Raw genomic sequence first — 21,255 nt, 5'->3', positions numbered from 1 at the left:
GTCAGTCAATCATGCCAGAAAATTTGCCATCTGATCACGTAGCCAGCACTCAAAGGCGGTAAACCGAACATTGGTCAACCATGGATTAATTATATGTCCATGCAACATGGCATCCAATCTGCATGCATCTCAGCCTTGACATGTACTCCCTCCGTTCTCAAATACTTGTCTTTCTAGGCATTTCAAATGGACTCAATATATGGATGTATGTAGACATATTTTAAAGTGTAGATTCACTCATTTTGCGCCGTATGTAGTCACTTGTTGAAATGCCTAGAAAGACAAGTATTTAGGAACGGAGGGAGTACATCCAATCTGCATGATGGTACAATCTGAACTATACAGTCTCTCAAAGGGGAACAAATGGAGTCCAAATTTTCCCAATCCACTGTTAACTCAGTTCTTGAGGAATAAGGTACACAGAGATGGGCTTTACCAACAGACAGTAAGTAATGCGTGAGTGAATCCACGACGTACATACAATATCCTGAAACGGCCTGCGCTATTGCAAAACACTGGATATGTCTACATGATAGTATAATATGAACATGCACCCGATAGTGGGATGTATTTTCCCTAATGTACGCGCAATATATTTGCTTGTAACAAAAGCATAAAGAGCAGCAGTTCTCAGACATCGTCACAAGTTGCGTATTGCTTAACGCACTGCAAACGCTCGAGAGGTGCCTGTAAAATGCTCGATCGACCCTATCAGCGGCTTGGAGGCACCGAAATGCCGCAGCCTATAAACACCAGGGGCAGCATCTTCAGGAATGGTCCACTCCAGCGTCGCAAAGCTCTCCGGACTGAGTTTCGATGGCCTCGACCACTTGAATCGCAAAGACCAATCGTCGTCATCGTAGACAGGAATCCAGTTGTCGCCATTCAGCCTCTCAACGAGCGCGAAGGTACCGTTGGTTAGAAGATCATTCCTTGGACAGGCCGAATGGAACGTAGCATTCACGGTACTGCCCTTCAGGAAGTCTGAGTTTGCTGCGACGTCAGAGCTGACATCCCCAAAGTGAACACCAGGAGGAGTCGAGTCGAGAATGACGCCTGGCAGCAGTCCGATTTGTTTGTCCAACATGTCAGGAGGTAGGATGTTTGTTGCTGGGATCTCCTTGTTTGCAACCATAGCTGTGGCAAGTTTCTGAAACTCTTGAATGTATGCACTCAAGGTGTGCGGACCGTACAAAGTTGATGCACCCTGCAAAACACATATTCACTCCAACGAATTATTCATGCATTTGTACATAATGTGGGTGGATCTATTTCAAAAGTTTGATGGAGCAATCACTGGAAATTCAGGTTCAGAAATGTCAGATTTTAGCACCAAAACATTTATAAAAGCCAAACTGGTATAATTGTGGAGAGTTTCTAAAACAAGTTCTGACATCTTCAACTAATGACACTTAAATCTACTGCAGGCTTGCAAGCAAATCGAAGAGGTATGACTAATATTCTGACATATCTAGATGGGGCAGGGGCATATGGACTACATGCATTCACTTGATATGGAGGCTGAGGGTACTCCCTCCTTTCCGTAAAAAAAGGGGTAGCAAGGACATGAAAAACATCACAACGAGAAGTATACTGATGGATGTAATCTGTTGTGGAATCCAGCCACCGGCAGGCTGCTGTAGCAGATCCCGGCCAACTCAGTTTTCTTGGTATGGACTTGATTAGAGATAGGCACTCACGAAGTTCACGCAACAATAATCATAATCAAGGGTCATAGCTCTATGAAACCGCTCCAGTATTTAATATTTAATGGACTATATTACCCATTTTGATTGAAGGGGTGTGTTTTAGTCTCCACCGTCAATTTATTTAAGGGGGTGTACAGAAGCAAAGTTCACATACCTCGTATCTTTGGACCTGGTATTCTTCGAATGTTGTAACATACTGAGAATATGTGTTTGTCAGCCCCGCAAGAACAATGTGAGTGTTGGAATTAAATTCACCATTGCTGCCACTTATCAGTACATTTTTTACAGCATCGCGTAACCGCCTGCCGGCCATTGTCGTGAATTCTGTGCCAAAACATAACAAAAAAATATTAGAGTGCTGCCGTGTATTGACCATATGATTGCTAGCTCTGAAACCCAAGCAATTGCCCCCCACCTAACTCCTGCCCGGCAAGATTAGGTGTTCCGCAGAGCTCAAAAACCTTGCTACATAAAGCAAGTTCGTTAACATGGGAAAAGTCTTCCTTTTGTCATGTTATGGACCAGTGGTCCACTAAGTAGTCTCTCATGATTACTACTCCCTCCGTCCCATATTAGTTGTCGCTGAAATGGATGTAGCTAGACGCAGAGGCGGAGGCACGGCCCAGCGACCCTGGGCACTTGCCCGGGCTCGCTTGTCCTGGACAGTAGCGATCGATCCAAATTCTAAAGGGCAAAACACGTTCCGTGGGTTGGTTTACCCGGGCAAAAAAACGGGCCTTCGATTCTCACAGCGGCGACGTATTTCACTGCTAGATCTATTCCTTTGAGCGACAACTAATATGGGACAGAGGGAGTATATAAAATTTCACTTAGCTTTGCTGGCCTTGCCGCCTTGAGCTATTGCTCAAGTGGGCTACTCTTTCCTTGCCTAGCAAGCAAAGTGGGAAAATGATGCAGACATGCATGTTGCTGGTGTTGTTGAGAAAGAACGGAGACTCGAAACATTGGATAACATGAGCATGGCATGTCTTGGTAGATAGAAAAACCCGCATGCACTTCTAACTGGACAGACATAATAGGGTTGATGAACTGGAATATACCTCCAGGAACAGACAAAATAACCAGCTGACCAATTCTTATGATCTGAATGGGAAGTATCGTAGGCTGCAAAAGATTACAGAAGTCAATAAGAACAGGAAACAAAATTTGTGTTAATTCGGTAAATTGGTTTCTAGTTAGAGATTTTGGTTCTGATTTAACATATTGTGGAGCTTGCACACAACAGGTTCACTTAATAGCCTGCAGTTCACAAATAACGACTCATTTGATCCCATCACCTCTACCAAAAAAACAGCGTCAAGAGTGAACTTGCAGATATATAGTGCCTACACATTGAGAACGTCGTTTTGGTGACTGAGCTCACTGGAGCTCGAAATTTTTGAAAAAAACAAAATTCAAACTTTCCGGTTTCAAAAAATCTGAAAAAATTTGTGCAAGTAAACAAGGATGTTGTGTATGTGTGTAAATTTTTAGGAAATTCATGGCCTGGGAGGATGAATAGTATCATGTGTTAAAAAGCCCGATATTTTTTTTTTTGCACAGCCCTCATTTCAACGTATTTTTCCCTGAAAATTTACACACATGTGTGTTATGCCTTCATGCATATCTGTATTTTTTTCATAATTTTTTGAAACGTAAAAATATGAATTTTGAATTTGGAGGCCTCCATGGAGGCAGAGCTCCAAAAGCAATTTTCGCTACACATTAATCTCTAAAACTAAGAAACTCCAGGGGAAAAAAATATCAAGTTCATTACATAAACGAAATTATATCTTATATATCAGCCTATGCAGTGCTGATTCGATGCAGCAGCAATTGGTCTTTATTGATGGTGGCATTGGTGTGAGCTATTAAGTAAAATTGCAATTAAGACATTTCAGAGAAAGCGGCGTAACAAGCCTGCTTATGATTACTTAAAAAAGCATATCATACCGCCCAATCATATGGTTCCTTTATTTCACCAGTGTCTAGCAATATTGGTTTTGGAGCTTGGCACTTGACTTGCTCTTTCCCTGGTTTCTTTAGTATGCCCCCCACTAATTTCCAGAAAGGGTTTCCCTGATATAGAAGGTGCGCAATCAATGAATACCACGTCATCTACAAATTTGAAGCAAGTATTTAACTGATATACCAAACCTTGTCGTCTCCTTGTTTGAAATCAAAAGCTCCAGGGCCATCTGTGGTTCCAGCAGCAAATGAAAACCCCATGGCTGCTGGGCATGTTTTCACCACCTGCTGACCTCCCGTACTCGTAGAAACACTAACTTCGAGTTGCGAGAAATCTAAGTAAGTGTGACGATAGTCAAATTTTCCTTGTAGTTCTTCCGAAGCCGAATTAAAGAGATCTACAGCCTTCAGAAATTGCCTATTCCCAATTATGCGGGTACTCTCGAACTCATTAGGATACCTGCAAGATAGCAATATTTGAAAACCTCATTTATAAGGACTTGTCGCTGATGCTCATGGAAGGTTAAAAACTTGCTATGCGAGAAGAATACCCTGGGCCTCGTCCATAGCAAAGTTCGTTCTTCCCATTACATGTGCTGTGGTTGAAGTCACAAGGAAGGTTGGTGTCTATGCAAAATGCTCCCAAGACATTTGGACTAACATCTCCACAGTTTGACTGGCAAAATGCGGAAACAAACTTGGCATTGTTTCCTCGAGTGTTTCTAATGCGCCTAGTGATATTTGAACTTGCCAATATTCTGCCACCTGTGGCCTTGTAGGATGATGCTAATTGCATTAAGTCATCAGCTGAACAAAAGCAAATGGAGAAAATAATAGGTTTAGGAACAACCTAACATGTTCATTCCGACACACTAGATATACAAGGCAAGAAGGATGGAACATACTTATCTCATCTGGTTCTGGTATTATTGTAGAGACTCTTCTCGGAAGGTGCAAAGGTCCAAATTCAACAGAATTTGCATGACCTGTCTGCTTAGGAAGGCCATTTTGTTCAGCCCAGTCTTCCATGAAACGTGCAGCTGCTCCTTTGTTATCACCGCTTATCAAAGAATTTGTACGACTCATTGATGTTCCGTGAGTCGCAAACCAATTAAAACTTCCAATTGGACCGAATTCATCATCTACAAACTTAACAAGGGTCATTTCTTTATCAACATTGTATCTATATTTGCTTCTCTCTTCAGCAGGGTTATTCAGATACCCACTCGGGCTGCGATTCACACCAGCATCCAGAAGGTCACCTGAACATCAAGCGTCTGAGGTTGATAACAAAATCTTTGCAGCAATTAAATCTAAATTTAACCGGCATCACAAGACCATACAGAGAGAAAAAAGTAGGCATCGCATGAGGAATTGAACATCCAAACTTACACTGCATTGATTATTATATACATGTAGTAGTGAGATATTTTTTTTGCAGCTAGACTTCAAGTAACATTTAAACCAAACTGAAACTAAATGACATTTTAGAGCGAGGTGGAAGACGCTACAAATATTACCAAACGTATGTGTTTTAATTAGACGTGTGAGATCAGTACAAATGGTGGTTTCTTAAGACATTAGTCCCACAAAGTGCAACTAGTTGCATACCTTTATTCACATAGATTTTCCCAGGACGGAGATTGTTATGAGCTTCAACAATGCTTTGCTCAATGCCATCGACAATTACATCGAATGACTGACGAACAAACCCAAGTGATGTGATAATATAGACAACATACTGCAGATAACCTCCAGGCCCAGCATGGGTATGGATGCCACTGATAGCCACGTTATTCTCATTATAAAGATCACCGTACCTGCCAAATCAAGGCTTGCTAAGTCAACCCAACTTTATGAGCGTGCAAGGCAGAATCTACTTTCTTATTGATGAAGTAGACCAAGCGGATTATAAAACTTTAAATTATGCCATTGAGTGCCACTGTACAGAGTATGTATGTGCATTGTGAAATGGCTAAGCACGTTAAGTGACAGCACTCAGATCATATAAGCCAAATAACATACAGAAAGACACCAGCAGCCAATGATGGCTTAACATAATCAAGAGAATAAACAGAAGTGGAATAAGCATGGTACAAGTAGGAAAATAACTTCATAATGAACTAATGTTTCAACAGAGAAAATGCACAAAGGATGATGGACCCTTGCAACTGTATGCATGATCTACAAAGAGACATCACATATGCACTCAGAGTTGAAACAAACATGTCAGGATTTTCTGATAATTAATTCATGAGAAGTTGCTTCTTACTACCTTGCTTTTAGCCTTTCGAGCACCTTGATATTCACAAGCTGTGATGCCATACAAGCGTCGAGATTCACAAAGACAACACGCTTTCCATCATCAGGCTCGGCGACAATAAACGCGCGTGACTTTAGCCTGAAGTGAATCCCTGATGTAACCTGCTCCGCATTTGCATATCCCATCATGTTAACATCTGCCGCAGGCCCTGTTATGTCATAGCTCCCCATGCCGACCAGATAAGGAGAGTCTGAGAGCACCAGGCTGCAGTTCTGAAGGAGATGCAGTAAAAGAAGACATAGCCATATCCAGGACAAACCAAAACCCCAGACTTGGTAGCGGAAGCAAGACGATGCCTCCATCAGGAAGGAACCAGGGAATGAAGTTGTTAATTAACTAGTGCAAGTCAGAAGCCTCGAGAGAACAAAAAATCAACTGCAGTCTGCAAAAGAGAAGAAAAGCCTATGAACAAAATCACCAAGCATTCTATCATACTGAAGCAAGGGAAAGGGTGCATACTAGTATCCAACAAGATTATCAAGCTATAATGACACAAGTACATGTTAAGCTATAAATACAGTGTCCCCGCGAGAAAAAAAAACAGTAGTGTGGCGTGGGCCAGGCTTCCGGATCACCATCTCCTCAGTATGGCTTCAACTTGGTGGCTCTGACTGATATGTGGTCCATCTCATCATCTGGCAGGCGATAACATGTTTAACTAAATGAAGTACGAGTTCTGATTTTCTGAACTAGGAGGTATTAATGGCCTATTCTGTACGGGTTTATGGTTTGATGAACTGGGGTCCGTTTGGTAGGTAGGTCTGTACTCTAGAATCAGTAGTAGTGTATTAGCAACTAATGGACAGGGATTTTTGGCTCTGGGGACCAAGAGTAGGCTGAATTTAATTTGCGGTTGCTGAATTTACTGTCCAGAATTATCAATTTCCCACTTAAATTTAAATGCAGGAAAAATCATGAAATCCACTCAATGTTTTTTTTTCAAAAAATAATATTGGAATTAGTATCATGAAATTCTGGGTTTTCTTAGAAGAGACGTAAATTCCTGGATTTAGTTTCATAAAAACTCGAAGAACTAGCATAGTGGAGTCCTGAGCTTCCCACTTAAAATTTCGAATTTTGAGAAACCATCAAATCCATTTAATGTTTTCTAGAAAAAGAAAATCCTAGGATTTGTATATGAATATTATTCCCTTAGAAGAGATGTAGTTTTCCAGGTTTAAAACCACAAAATTTCCCAGAACTATTGCGGAGCTCTCAATTTTCCACTAAAAGTTTGACACAGGAACCCACCATAATCAATGGTCTCACTGGGAGTTAATTTTTCAACCATAATGTCTACTGATATCTTTTTTTTTTTTGAGAGAGAGAGAGCGAATATCTACTGATATCTGGGTCAAACTTCCACCGGAGAACAAAGACGAGTACCCCAGATCCGCACCAAGCATGCTCAAACCCTAGAACAACTGCATACAGCAATTTAAGTACTACTAGCTGATTAGCGCAACGCGTCCAGCTACGACCGACGCGACCTGGCTGGAAGGAAGCGGAGTGACTCACCATGCGAAGGGCGAATCTCGACTGGGAACCCCGCCCCGGCTGCTCCACTGGCTAGTGGCCTCCGCCGGCATTTAAACCCGCGCCTCCCCGTCCCCGGCAGACACGACTAGGCCGGCCGGGAACTCCAAGGGCGGGGCGCCTCGTGGTCGTAGCTCACGGCTCCCAGTGGCGACGGCCGACCGCGACGGGCGGACGGAGGGGGACAGGGTGGAGCGTACAAGGCACGGGCAAAAGGGGGCCCAGCTAACCAAACAAACAAACAAACACGAGCGGAGTTCAGCGCCGCGGGAACTGGTGGGGTGTGGCGTAGGAGGAGGCGCGCGCACCTCTGAGCTCGTCGGCATGGAGACGGCCGGACTGAGGAGGGGGGGGGAGCGGGCGAGGCGTTGAATCGGCGGCGAGGATGACGACGATGTGGGGAGAGACGATGGCGACGCGCCGCTGAAACTTCGGGCCGGGCCTTCCACGCGTTTGCGCCCATCTTGTTTTTTTTTTACTCCCCTGCGAACGTAAGATTTTTAGCAGTTCGAACGCTTGAGCTAAAAAAAAACAGTTTGAACGCCCTAAGAATCGTAGGATCCCGATCAAACGCGTGACAATTACTCTGTGCAGCGTGGCAATTTCCCCTATTTTATTTACCTAAAATCTAAAAAGCGGCCGCCACCAACTAACAGACACGGGCGGCTGATTCCTGGCCGTTCGATCGCGCCAGCGATCGCGCCCAGATCCGCCAGATGCCACCTGGTCTGGATTGGCCCTGCACCGCGGTCGTGGGCGGTTGTCCATATCCGGACGTGGCAGGCCCACCTGTAAGCGGTAGAGGAGGGGAGTAGTGGGGGTCGTGGGCGGCGGTTTTCGAAATGTGTGCCTGAAATCCCTCGCCGCAGCGTGCTCTCTCCCCATTCCGTCTTCGTCTTCCTCCTCGACATCCTCTCCATCGAATGGGGCGTCACGGCGGAGTGCTCAGATTGGCGGCGGCTTGCGGGTGGTTCTCCTCGCGGGGGAATCGCCGGTGCTCCTCGCCGTCGGAGTATGCTCGCCCTCCACTTCTACATGCTTCCCCTCCCTCTCTCTATCTCGCGGAGCGCGGATGGTGCTGAAATGTGAGGGGAATGCTCTCTAGGGTTCGGGAACGGCGCGAACTACCCCCGCTTATCCTCGATTTTGGTCACGTTGAGTTCCCTTCTCCTATCTCGTAGCACGCGCCCAACGGTGGTCGAGATCTACAAGGAGGCGTAGTTCACGGCACGGGGGTGGCTGGCCAGGGTCAACGTGTAGTTGGCCAGGGTACGCGGTAGTCGTTAGGTAGAAGGGGTGCATGTCCACGGCGCCCGTTGTGATTTTAGGGCGATTTTGGCTGTTTAGTTCATGTTCCGTTCAATTTTGCAGAGGTTTGAGATCTGTTCATGATTCTTAGTCATTCTGTAAGTTGTATTAGATGTGTGCAATGTTGTGTGCAATGCATTGGCTGATTTTGTAGTTGGTGTTCAGTAATTTAAGTGGTTAGTTGCACAAAATTCTGCTCAGTTGGCTGCGTTCATATAGTACTTGGCTGTCCATATGCTCTGCAGTTGCAGCAGTTGTTTTGGTCAGTTGGCTCACTGTTTGTACTAGTTGGTTGTCTATACGGTGTTCAGTTGCACAAGTTGCCTGCTCAGTTGGCTGCATCACTTTTACTAGTTGGCTTGCATCACTTTTACTAGTTGGCTGTTCATATGTTATACACTTTGTGCTAGTTGCTCTACTTAGTTGGCTTTGCTGTTTCCCCCTCTGCTGTGTGCAACTAGGGACTCTTGTTTGTGCAATTTAGCATCAATGCTTGCCAGTTTTCCAATATAGTCTACCCAATCCACCAGCCTTGTGGTGGTTGTGGTGGTTCATGTGTTTTCTCCTGCTTTGTGCAACTAGGGCCCCTTGATTATGCAAATTAGTACCAATGCTTGTTAATTTTCCAATCTAATTTTTCTCAATGTGCAAGTCTTTGTTATGGATGTGGTTGTTTTCATGTGTTTCCCCTCATGTGCAACTAGGGACGCTTATTTTTCCAAATTAGCACTGATGGTTGCTAATTTTTCAATATAGTATACCCAATTGTTTTGCTGGATTTTTTGCTTTGCATTTTTTGCTTGTTCCAGCTTGCACAAGTTATCTTACTGAGCTTGTTGCCTTTAGTTAACTATTTTCTGCCTAGTTATTACTTGTCACAGTTGGCAAGTAATACCTAGGCAAAAAATAGTTAGTTGGCTTATATGTTGTCCAGTTTGCACAAGGTTTACTGCCCAGTTGGCTGCATCATTGTAGTAGTTGGTTGTCTACATGTTTTTTGGTTTTTGCATTTTGTGTCCTACTTATGTGTAGATGTCTGTAGATCAAAGCAACCTTCTATGATTTCTCTAGTTTGTTTCCGCATCTTCTAACTATGTTTTCTTTTGTTGTATTTCCTCCCGCAGGGCAAAAATGGTTATAATAGGAGGAGATGCGGATGGCAATGAAGAAGATTTTTTTTCACTTTTTATGTGTTTTTGAGTTGTTTTCAACTTATGCACGTATGCTAATGTCCTTTTTTTCATGTTTTCTTTTTGGGTTGCTTAATCAGCGTTCTGGAAGTCAGTCGCTTCGCCGGAACTCGAAGCGTCCTGCTAATCGCCAGCCACGACCTGCACGAAGTGTTGAGCAGGGAGAGGATGTTGAGGTAAGTGGCATGCTGATGACACAAGCCCATTTTCGGTTTTGTTTGGGTCATATAACATTTTTTTATTTTTTCCCATGCTCATGTTTTTTATTTTTTCTTAGGATGTTGATCAGTTCCATGTTGTAAAGCGGACTAGACGTGCAACACTTGGAAAGGGAGTTGAGTCATCTTATAGGGTAAGGAAATTCTCAAATATAAGTGTTTCTCGCTTTTTAGATGCTGATGAAATTATGCAGCAGTTCTCACCATTATTTTTGTTTTTAGTTTGTCAATAACAACCTTGTAGTTGACATCTCTAGTCATCTTGATCTAAATACAGTTGACATTAGTTGGCATTAGTTGGCATCTTGTAGTTGACAAGTTTGCTTCTTTATAGTTGACATCACTGGTCATTTTTTTGTGCAGGTAGCAGTTGCTGGAGGAGCTGTCGCATCTTCCGCAACAGATGCTGAGGTATGTGGTTTTTTTTGTGTGTTTATGAGCTATTGAACAGTTCCTTGCAAACTTTTTTTAGTTGATGTTATTTTGTTGCAATATCATTTCTTATTGTTGCACATCTGCTAGAACTTTTTGTAGGTGCCAGGTATCGTATATTTTCTTAGTTTTTTTGAAGGTTGCACACTAGCAGTCTTCAGTTGTCCTCATGATCTTTATTAGTTGCACAAATACATCATATTAGTTGGCATGATCCATTTTATGAATATATAGCTTTTTCCAATACTGATCCAAATGGTGATTGCTAGATTTTTTTTCATTCTTGTTTTTTCTCTTGTTTTTAATGCTTCCTTAATGTTATTATATTCTCATCAACAGGCCAGCGGTGAAGGAGTTGAGGTGGCTGCAGGGGAAGATGTGGAGCGACCATCACAAGCGGGCAGGATAAGGGCATCACCAGCGCGGTTTGTAAATTTCAATGCCTCTCTAACCCCACCACAGAAGTCAGAGCTAGTTTCGAGGTTGTTCGGGGGGCTATTGAACTTATCAGACACACTTCCAGCGGACCTCACTAAGTTCTTGGTGCAGTCCTACCAGCCACAGACCTCTGAAATGGTTTTCCCAGGAAGGGGAAGGATCCGTGTCGATGCTGACAGTGTTCAGAGGGTATTTGATCTCCCAAATAGGGGTCAAAAAGTCAGATATTTAGTTGACAAGGATGCCACTAGGAGATTCAGACAGGCTTTCAACATAACTGGAAATTCTCATCCCCAGATCACTACATGGCTCAAGATGATTCAGGATATGGCTGGAAGAACGGATGACACATTCTTTATGGCCTGGCTTGCGGCTGCCTTTAGCACTTTTCTAGCACCAACCACGGCCTTGAAGCTCAGCCCAAAGTGCTACGGACTTGTGCTAGATCATCAAATGCTCAAGAACACAAACATCGGCCTCTTTGTAGTAGAACACATTAATGAAGCTTTCCGGAACATGGACCAGGAGAAGCAAACTGTCTGCTGCTGCTTGTATCACTTGATGGTTAGTGAAAACAACCACTTCCATATGTTCTTGTTCTTTCTGTACAGTTATAGTTTGCTGAAATACTCATAATAATAACTGAACTTGGCTTTTCTTTTGTTGGGTCTGGTGAAGATACTATACCTTGATGCGCTTGTCCATGACATCTCAGTAAGCAACTGGGTGATACGATCGGATGCATGGGATAGTACTCTAATTGCCAAGGTGATCAAGAAGGATACCATCTCTCCTGGTGTGTTCGGTAAATTACAAGTGAGTTCTCTTTGTTTTTTTCCAACCGTTTCTTCTTTTTATGTTCTTTTGATGTCTGGTCACTTCTTTTGGAAATTGCACAAAAAACTATCATCAGTTGGCACAACAATGCATGTACAGCTTGTAGCTTTAAGTTTGGCATCTGCACACATGTTCATTTTAAATTGGCACACCATCTTTTTTAAGTTGCACAGTTTTACTAATATTGTTGCACAGATGTGGCATCAGTTGGTAGAAACTTTTTTTAGGTGCCATGTGGGTTGCACAGTTTTTGTGTCTTTGTTCAGTTGCATATATGTATAGTCAAATTGTCTACCCCAGTATCTTGTTGTAGTTGCACAGGTTATAATGTTTGGTTTCGTTCAACACACAAATCTATTTTGATAACCTTGTTCTTTTCTTTTTCTCTTTTTTTACATCAACTTAAAGAGGAGTATAGATACACGGAGCAGACGCCACCGTTTGGTGGAATTTTGCAAGCTGAAGCATTCGTGGCATCCAAGTTACCAATAACCCGCAATCCGCAGGTTAGTGTTTTGCATACAGAAATTTGTACCACTTACCAACATTTTCTTTTGGCTGGGATGTATGTTCAGTTGGACATGTATAACTTTTGTAGTTGCGAGAATACAGGATTAAGTTGGCTGTGATGTATGTTTAGTTGCACATATAAGCTTCTGTAGTTGCACATGTTCTTTTGGACAGTCAAAGTGTTCGTTTACAACCATTGACATCAACTTGGCAGAATGCATGTTTCTAGTTTGTGCCACAGTGCATGTGTAGTTGGCTAGAATCATGTTTTTAGTTGGCCAGAAAGTGTGTATTAGTCGGTTTTTGCTTATCACATCATGGTCAGTTACAGACATTTTTATTTTTTATTTTTTTCCTAACTGAATCAGTACTGAATCTTTTTTTGTGTTGATGCAGAAAAAGGCAAAGATTGCGAAAGTGGTCAATGACCTGTGCAAGGCTGTAACTGAACAGGTTGGCACCTTCATTGAAGCAGTTGCCAAGATCGATGACGAGGAACCGGATATTGATCCTTATGTACAACATCCATCAATGCAAACCAGGGCATCACGCCATGCTCCAAAAAGAAAGAGACGCGGGTCCACTATACAAGAAGAACAAGAGTTTGTTGAGGATGAGTCAGAAGAAGATGAGGAAATGGAAGCAGCAATAGATGTTGACAATGACGAGGACACAAATGCGGATGAATCAGAGGAGGAGGACAAGGATGAGGATGACAATGAAGAAGATGCAGAGGAGGAGGAGGAGGAGGAGGACAAACAAGAAGAGGACAAAGTAGAGGAGGAGGACAAGGAAGAAGATAGTGAAGCAGAGGAGGAGGAAGAAGAAGGTGAGGCCAAAGAGGGGGACAAGGACAAAGGTGCAGCAATTGATGGCAGTGAGAGGGGAGAAGACAAAGGCACAGCAGTTGATGGCAGTGAGAGGGAAGAAGATGACGATGAAGAAGACGAGGATGGTTATGGTGATGATAAAGGGGGATCCAATGGAGGCAGCGACAACAGCGATGATGATGATGATGACAACACCCCTGGTTCTGGTGGTACAGGCGGCAACACATCCAGGAGGACTAGCACTTCTGCCACCCCTGCCAGCAGCAGCAATTCATTGAGTAGCAGGAGCACACTACAGATGTTAATTAACAAAACTTGCTGGAAAGACAAGGATTTGCCGAAGTCAAAGAAAAATGACGAAGCAGAGTCTCAGGGCAGCATTGATATGTTCAAGCTCTGCAACTTGAAGCCAGCTTTGCCAACCACCTTTCCTGTGCCAGATTTTAGCGACCAAGATATGTGTGAGAAGATCAACTTTTCCATTGACAAGAGCCTGTTCTTATCAAGTGTTGCTGAAAAGAATCAAATTGACATGAAGGAAGCAGGAAAGGGTCTTGACTGGGTTCATTCAAAGGAAAAATACAAGGAATATTTGAAGCAGCTTCCAGACCTAAGCTCCGGCAAGAGTAAGGCAGCATCCATGGCAAACCCTCACATGGTCTAGAAGCGTAAAGCAGTTTCAATGAAGAAGAATATGCAGTTGCCTCAAACCAAGGAGAAGATGGTGAGTGCAGATGCTAAAGTAAATATGGTCAAGGAAGCTGTGCTTCAAACTGATATGCCAACTGTAGTGAGCAGAGGGCCAACCACCATCACAGGAGTTCAACAGATCAAGGGGAAGACTCCCCTTTCAACAGTCCCACCAAAACCACCTAAATAGCAAAAGATTATCAAGTTTGCCAGGGCACAAAGGGGGAACATGCCACAAAAGGTTTGGGGTTCAGAGATGAGAGAGAACTGCGAGCCGCAGCCATTGATGCAGGGATGCCAAGTTCTGCTAGGTTGCTGCCAACTCAGACTGGAAAGATGCCAACTACAGATACCAGTGTGCCAACTGATGTGTCAGTTAGCAGCATGGTCACAGTCAAAACCACCACAGCTGCTCAGGAAGGCACCACTGCAACTGCAAGCCCCAAGGTGCCTACTCATAGGGATGCTTCAATGCCATACACAAAAGGAGGTGATCCTACTACCAAATTGTCGTCCCCAAGAGCCAGCACACAGCAGCCAAGCAAGCCTGCATCACCAAGAGCTGACTTTCAGCAACCATTAACACAAGAGGAGGTGTTCAACATTATAAGTAGGTGCAAGCCTCCAAGGCCGCCAACTACAACACTATTGCGAACCAAGTCAGTGAACGATGCACCCGTGTTTGTGCCGCAAGGAGATGCCCTAGTCCTTGAACCCATACGAAGATCAAAGTCTTATCATGGTGACGGGTTCTACGATGCACCATCTTTTGACCTCGGCATAGATGGTGATGCTCCAGCACCTGCTCCAGCAGCAGAAACAACGGAAGCCGATGTGATTTGTATTGATGAGTGTGAGTTGGACCCAGCAACTGTGAATGAAGGATGCGCTGCTGTTGATGCTGGCAAGGCAATAGCTCAAGAGCTAGATGTTGGATCACCAGAGAATTGCCACACCCCGATATGCGCAGAACCAGAAGCTGGCACGAGCAGTTCTTCGGGACCACCTATTGCACGAAGACAGAGGAGGGTAATAAGGCCCGCAGCATCTCAAAGGTCTCCATTCATTGACTACAACAAGAAGAAGACTTTCAGCTCTAATGAGGCAGTGAACAAGCTTTACGCTGCCCTCTTGTATTAGGTCAGGCATCACGAAGGAGCAAATGATGAAGCTACCAGGTAAACTAACTCCCCACAGCCTACATACATATCTTTTTCAGTTGCACAGGACCAGCCACTTAGTTGCACAGAAAGCATAGCATGTTGCACAGAACAGGGCTTTTAGTTGCACATTGTTCTGCTTTCAATTTCATGCACATTTTTTGCTGTTGTGACCCTTCGAGCTAACTTGTCTTTTTATTGCTTTCAAAAAAATTCAGCCCTGAGATAATTAGGTATGGTGCTTTCTACATTTCTTTAAAGGAGTTAGTTGATTTGATGAAGCCGGTTCAATGGCTGTCAAAAATTGTTATTGAGACTGGAATCTTACACATCATGGATAACTTACCAGAAGGGTCAAAGAAGGTTGTTATGCCACTGAGGTTTTCTGTAAGTTTTTCCAAAACCTTCTTTACCCTCTTCTTTGTTCTGTAGCACTTTTTTGTTGACCAATTGAGGGAGGCCTTTCATCTAATAAGGAGTTTGAGCCATGCTTTATAATCTCTGCAGATGAATTTACAGCAAGGGATCCACAACGTGAATGAGATAAACAAGAAGTTTGATTACAAGAACCGTCTCGACAAGAAAGACTTGGGGAGTGCTGTGCCCACATGATCCATCTCTTTTAGTTGGCACCCACAGCATGTTCAGTTGCACATGACACATCTGTTAGTTGGCACATACTTGTTGCAACCTGTTTTTAACTTGACCAAGTCTTTTATTATTTTTTCTTAGCTACAACCTGTATCTGTGTCTAAAATCGTTCACACTTGCAGGTCATGCTGCCAGTGCTCGAGTGCGCTGATGTAACCGATAAGGAGGGAGGGAGGCATTATTGGGTCTTCAATGTCAACTTGAGGGACAGACGCTTCTAAGTTCTTGACTCAAACAGGACGCTGGACAACATTGAGCTGGTGACCACCGCCTCTACCATCGCGGGGGCAGTACGCCAGCTATGGAGGAAGCATTACCCAAAGTTCAGCATCAAGCACTTCCAGATTATTGACATTGACGTACCGAAGCAGCTCGACAAGTAAGACAATAAGCATGGCTCTCTTCTCAATTTCTTACCATCATTTTGTAGTTTTTAAATTTTTCTACATGTGCAATCTTTAGTTTTTTAAGACACAGTACTAGTCTGCAATCTGTTTATCATTTTTATGAGTTTCTAATGGATTATCTAGCCAGTTGCAGAGTGGCACATAAGTAGTTGTACACTGGCACATAAGCAGTTGCACAGTGGCACATAAGCAGTTGCACAGTAGAACATAAACAGTTGCACAGTAGAACATAAGCAGTTGCATAGATTGCATTATCTTTATTGGTTTTAATTTTATGTGACAAATTTTCTTTCTTGCCCATCGCAGTAATGAGTGTGGGCTGTTCGCACTGCTTAACGCCATGAGTGGAACGGTAGCCAACTGCCCAACTACGAACCCAAGGAAGTACTCAACATCAGGAAGAAGCTAGCATATGATTGGGTCACCAGCGTGCACAACACCGCCCCATGGAGGAAGTTGCTGAGATACGACAAGGACTAGGTCAGTACTCTTTTTCTTTCTCTGCTCCATGGAGGAAGTTGCTGGTTTGCATAATTTTTAAGCAGATTTTGTAGTTGCACACTAGTAGTAATTCCGTTTGCAAGTCAATATCATCACTTTTGTTGATACATTAGGAGCACTGGACATACAATTGTTCAACAACTAAATATTTAACCAGTTGCCAACAAAGGCACAAATAGCAACCTTTTTTACACAGTGCATGAACTAATTCAAGGAGCATAAATTAGATAAATAGAAATCATAGATGCTGAATGTGTCCACTTGGTCCCAACATTGCTAAAAAACATCATTCTTTTCCTTTTTTGTCTCAAAGTTACAAATGATGAAACAGAATCACAGTAGCCCGAGTGGACACACACCAGTAGTGTGCTCTATAGATTGGCACTGGCTGCATTTGTTTTTCTTCTCTAGGTGTAGCTCCAGTGCCGATTTGTACTGTCGACTCTTTGCCCTACTCTTTGTAGTAGGCCTTGGAGGATCCCTGGGCACAAAATCATCAGAAGCTTGTGCAGGGGATGCAGCCTCCAACAGGGCAATAGCACCATCACGATCACCTGTGTAATAATCATATAAAAAAATAGTATTTTTGTTGTTGTGCAACCAACACTGATGTTCTCTGCAACCACACAACCCATGCTGTGCAACTAACTGGTTGCTGTGTGCAAGTTAAGTTAAAAAAACACCTATAGTAGCACGTCCCGTCATGGTACTTGGATTATAATCGCCTATGGGCAGAACAGGAAAAACAAGTTAGATTTTTAGCTTGATCCTCAAACTAACACAGCGCACGCAACTAGGCAACATGTTCTGTGCAACTAGGCACTATGATATGTGCAACTGAAGTCACACACCCTAGTTTTGTTGGGAGTTGGGGAAGGTATATTTACCTGGGTGATGAGCCCCCTGAGTCCTGCCTGTAGGTCCATTGGGAGTAGCATGCAGGGCACTGCTAGTTGGGCCAGGCAGGGGAGGAGGTCTTTGAGGGTTGGCATCACCTATAGCCAGAACAGGACAAACAAGTTAGTTGTGTTATCTTTGATGCTCGAACTAACACAGCGTGCACAACTAGGTAGCCTATTTTTTGTGCAACTGAGCACCATGATGTGTGCAACTGGAGTTACAGACCTAGTTTGATGGGGAGTTGGGGCAGGTAATTACCTGGACGATGAGCCCCCTGAGTGCTGCCTGTAGGGCCATTGGGAGGAGCACACGGGGGAGGAGGTGGCAGAGGATGCCGTGTACAGCCAGGAGGTGGAGGAGGTCCTTGAGGGTTGACATCACCTATATCCAGAACAGGAAAAACAAGTTAGTTGTGTTATCTTGATGCTTGAACTAACACAACATGCGCAACTAGGCAGCATGTTCTGTGCAACTGGCCACCATGATGTGTGCAATTGGGCACAATGATGTGTGCAACTGAAGTTACACACCTAGTTAGTTCAGGAGTTGGGGCAGGTAATTACCTGGATAATGAGCCCCATGATTGCTGCCTGGAGGTGGAGGAGGTCCTCGAGGGTTGCCATCATCTGATGGCCCAGTGGCAGCAGTCGATTTTTTCTTTTTCTTGGACTTGTTCAGGTGGCCGATCTCGGTACGTGCTGTGAGCATATGCTTGTATACAATAGCTTGTGCTGTATCAGAACCACTCGCAAACTTTGCTAGTTTCCGAAAATCGTATATCATGTTCCTCCACCTTATCTGCTTCTTTGATTGAGGAGGCATTTCATCTGGTTGCTCATAACCAGTCCCTGGTGCACTAGGCACAATAGTAGGTGTCCACCGTCTTAGCAGGTACCTTTCCGATATGACATCAACTCCAATATGGGTGAACACCTTGAGGATGTGGCAACAGAGGATGTCATCCTTGTCCATTTTACAGCACTCACACAAATAGGAACCCTCCTCCACCCTTGCCTGCACCAAGTAGTTTCGAGAACCATATTTGGCAACAAATTCCTGGTTCAGTCTGAGCTCAAATATATCAGCACCAACATGGAATGCATTATAACGTCCAATCAACTCAAACTCTTCTCTGAACTTGCGGTAAAGGTCCCTAATATAGGTTTTGTAAGCTTGCTTCTCTATTGGGAAGTTGGACCACAGCTCAATCTCAAGGTGTTATGTCCTGTAATCATTGCAGCCTTCCTTGGCAAGGATGTGGTTCTGGATTTTTTCATATTGCTTGACGAAGTTCAGCATTGAGTTGTGTGGGTTCACATATCTTTTCAGAACGGTGTTGAACCCCTCACTACGCTGTGTAGACTGTAGGAACGGGAAGAACCTGTGTTTGAAGTAGCACGACACCCAAGTTGACCTGTATTCGTACAACTTCTCAAAGTGCGTGTGTGTCATAGCCTCATACTTCATCATTAACCTAGCCCAATTCTGCTCAAACTCGTCTATAGTGAAGCTGAAGTGAACACATTTGTTGAAATCATCAGAGAGTCCTGGATTCCGGCACAGCAGCCAACCAACTTTTTCTTGAGACTTTTTCATGATGTGCCATCGACAACAGCGGTGCATGGTGGTTGGAAAGATGCTCTGTATTGACTGCCTCATTGCACCATCCTGATCGGTGATGAAGTTGTCAGGAGGTTTGCCATCCATAGCCTCTAGGAATGCTCCAAAGACCCAATCAAAGCTCGATGCCAACTCCTGCCTCACAAACGCGCAACCCAGCATGAAAGATTGGCCATGCCGTTTTATTCCTATGAAGGGCGCGAACGACATATTGTACATGTTGGTCATGTAGGTGGTGTAAAACGATATGCAATCGTGGTATGCCTCCGCATAATCTTTTCGAGCTAAGCCATCCACCCAAAATATGTTGACAACTCTGTCCTCTTCATCATATTTCACCTTATAGAAGAAGTCTGGATCGGTTTTTTGTATATCCTTGAAGTGCGCAATTGTCTCAATCAGATCACCCTCCTTTGTGTCATCTCTACGAAAACTTGTACAAAGATTTGTTATTGCCTTTGGTCCAAATGGCACCATCATCTCAGATCCATAGAACTTTGCCATTACATGCATCATACGTCCTGCATAATACAAAAACAAATAGTATATCCTTTTTTTTAGTTGCACGAATGCGCACATCCAGCTGCACAGTAATAGGACATGTGTTGGCACAGAAGATAATTGGAGGAAATGGATGTCGGTGTCAAAATCGGCGGATCTCGGGTAGGGGGTCCCAAGCAGTGCGTCTTAGGATCAATGGTAACATGAACACGGGATTTTACCCAGCTTCGGTCTCTCTTGATGAGATAACACCGTACATGCTGCTTGATTGACTATAATGGATATAGGGGTTACAAGAGTTGATCTACCTCGAGATCATATGTTGTGGTCTAAACCCTAGAGGTATGATGGGTAATGTCATAATCCTCTATCGACTAGCCTAGCCTTAGTTTATATAATGTACCAGAGGCCTAGGATAACAAGAGTCCTAGCCGAATACGCCGATGGGGGAGGAGTCCTTGTCTTGATCACCAAGTCTTGTGGAATCTTCCTTGTATGCAGCAACTGCCCGAACTGGCCCATGAGTTTACGGCCATGGGGGTCCTCGGCCCAATCTAACTGATCGGGAGACGACGTGGTGAGTACCCCCTAGTCCAGGACACCACCAGTAGCCCCCTGAACCGGTCTTCAAGTTGGGGACGCTCCTCGATTCTTCCAAACTGTTCTTCATCTTCGGTCGTCGGTCTTGAAAACTGGTTCAACAAATCTTCTCATCTTCGATCTTGAGGATTGCAAAGTAAATCCGAAGAGTTTATATGTCGGATATCCGAGGAGCCCCTTTAAGTTTCCGGCCTTTATCAGTGCCTTGTTAATTTTTATTCCTCACCTCGGGTTTGAAGTTATTCCCGGGCGACAGTGTCCTCTTGCGTCCGAGCTCCAATGCCAGATTGCATTCGAGGTATCTTTTGCAGCCAAGCACCAACGCCGGACTGCTTCAGAGCTCCAACGCCGGAATGTATCCAAGCTCTAACGCCGGACTGCGTCCAAGCTCCAATGTCGGACTGTATCCAAGCTCCAACGTCAGACTGTATCCGAGCTCCAACACCATACTATATCCGAGATGTCATAGATCATCTGGGTTCAAAAAGTTGAAGGAGTTTAGCCGAGCTTAATGCTGGAAATGCCCTCTATGGAGCCAGCCACTGGCGCCCGAGCTTAATGCTGGACTGATTCCGAGGTGGTGCACCACCCCTGACTGCGGGCTGATTTTTTGATTGGTGCAATTTATTCTCTGCCGAGATATATAGCCAGTAGCCCTCAAGGTGTGTGCGTCGGTCTAAAACCCGAGATGCACCTGAAGGAAAACATGAAACCGCTGATCCCAGTTGCCCCTGAGACTCAGGTCGATGCGCGAAATCGGCCTGAGGATCAACTCCTAGCTCGGCAGCATACATAGGAATAGAAACACGGTGTGCAAAGTCCTCGAGACTCAGGTTGGGTGCGGTCGACCAACCTGAGGATAATAATCTCCTCGAAAACTATATTGCACTTTAAATTTTCTGCATTGGACAGGCAATGCAGTAGCC

General features: G+C 44.1%; 1 protein-coding gene and 1 pseudogene across 3 annotated transcripts; both read right to left on the bottom strand.

The window, feature by feature from the left end:
- Positions 1-338: 338 nt before the first annotated feature.
- On the bottom strand, positions 339-7,995 carry LOC123110118 (neutral ceramidase). 3 transcript variants are annotated; one of them, XM_044530561.1, is made up of 11 exons: positions 7,845-7,987; positions 7,519-7,761; positions 5,953-6,382; positions 5,289-5,497; positions 4,583-4,939; positions 4,229-4,484; positions 3,867-4,137; positions 3,663-3,788; positions 2,771-2,834; positions 1,864-2,033; positions 339-1,207 (listed from the first exon to the last, which is right to left on the bottom strand). In XM_044530561.1, exons 3-11 carry the CDS (start codon positions 6,300-6,302, stop codon positions 659-661), a joined length of 2,352 nt encoding a protein of 783 aa, XP_044386496.1. In that variant the 5' UTR covers positions 6,303-6,382; positions 7,519-7,761; positions 7,845-7,987; the 3' UTR covers positions 339-658. The 3 variants fall into 3 exon arrangements, with proteins under 3 accessions (XP_044386496.1, XP_044386498.1, XP_044386499.1); XM_044530563.1 differs by lacking the exon at positions 7,519-7,761 and having other exon boundaries at positions 7,845-7,995; XM_044530564.1 differs by lacking the exon at positions 3,663-3,788 and having other exon boundaries at positions 7,519-7,942.
- Positions 7,996-17,041: 9,046 nt separating this feature from the next.
- The window catches only part of LOC123114546 (uncharacterized), a 50,354-nt pseudogene continuing 46,140 nt past the window's right edge, over positions 17,042-21,255 (bottom strand).

Source organism: Triticum aestivum, chromosome 5B, assembly GCF_018294505.1.
Source record: "Triticum aestivum cultivar Chinese Spring chromosome 5B, IWGSC CS RefSeq v2.1, whole genome shotgun sequence".
NCBI classification, from domain to species: domain Eukaryota; kingdom Viridiplantae; phylum Streptophyta; class Magnoliopsida; order Poales; family Poaceae; genus Triticum; species Triticum aestivum.
This window is presented reverse-complemented; position numbering and strand designations above follow the sequence as displayed.

What these genes read in the sequence shown, in the direction of transcription:
- LOC123110118 (XM_044530563.1), bottom strand. Translation starts at nt 6,302, where the DNA reads ATGGAGGCATCGTCTTGCTTCCGCTACCAAGTCTGGGGTTTTGGTTTG. An exon ending in TGCTATGGACGAGGCCCAGG is followed by an intron (nt 4,138 to 4,228) that starts GTATTCTTCTCG and finishes GCTATCTTGCAG; the next exon opens with GTATCCTAATGAGTTCGAGA. An exon ending in ACCAGGTCCAAAGATACGAG is followed by an intron (nt 1,208 to 1,863) that starts GTATGTGAACTT and finishes TGTGTTTTGCAG; the next exon opens with GGTGCATCAACTTTGTACGG.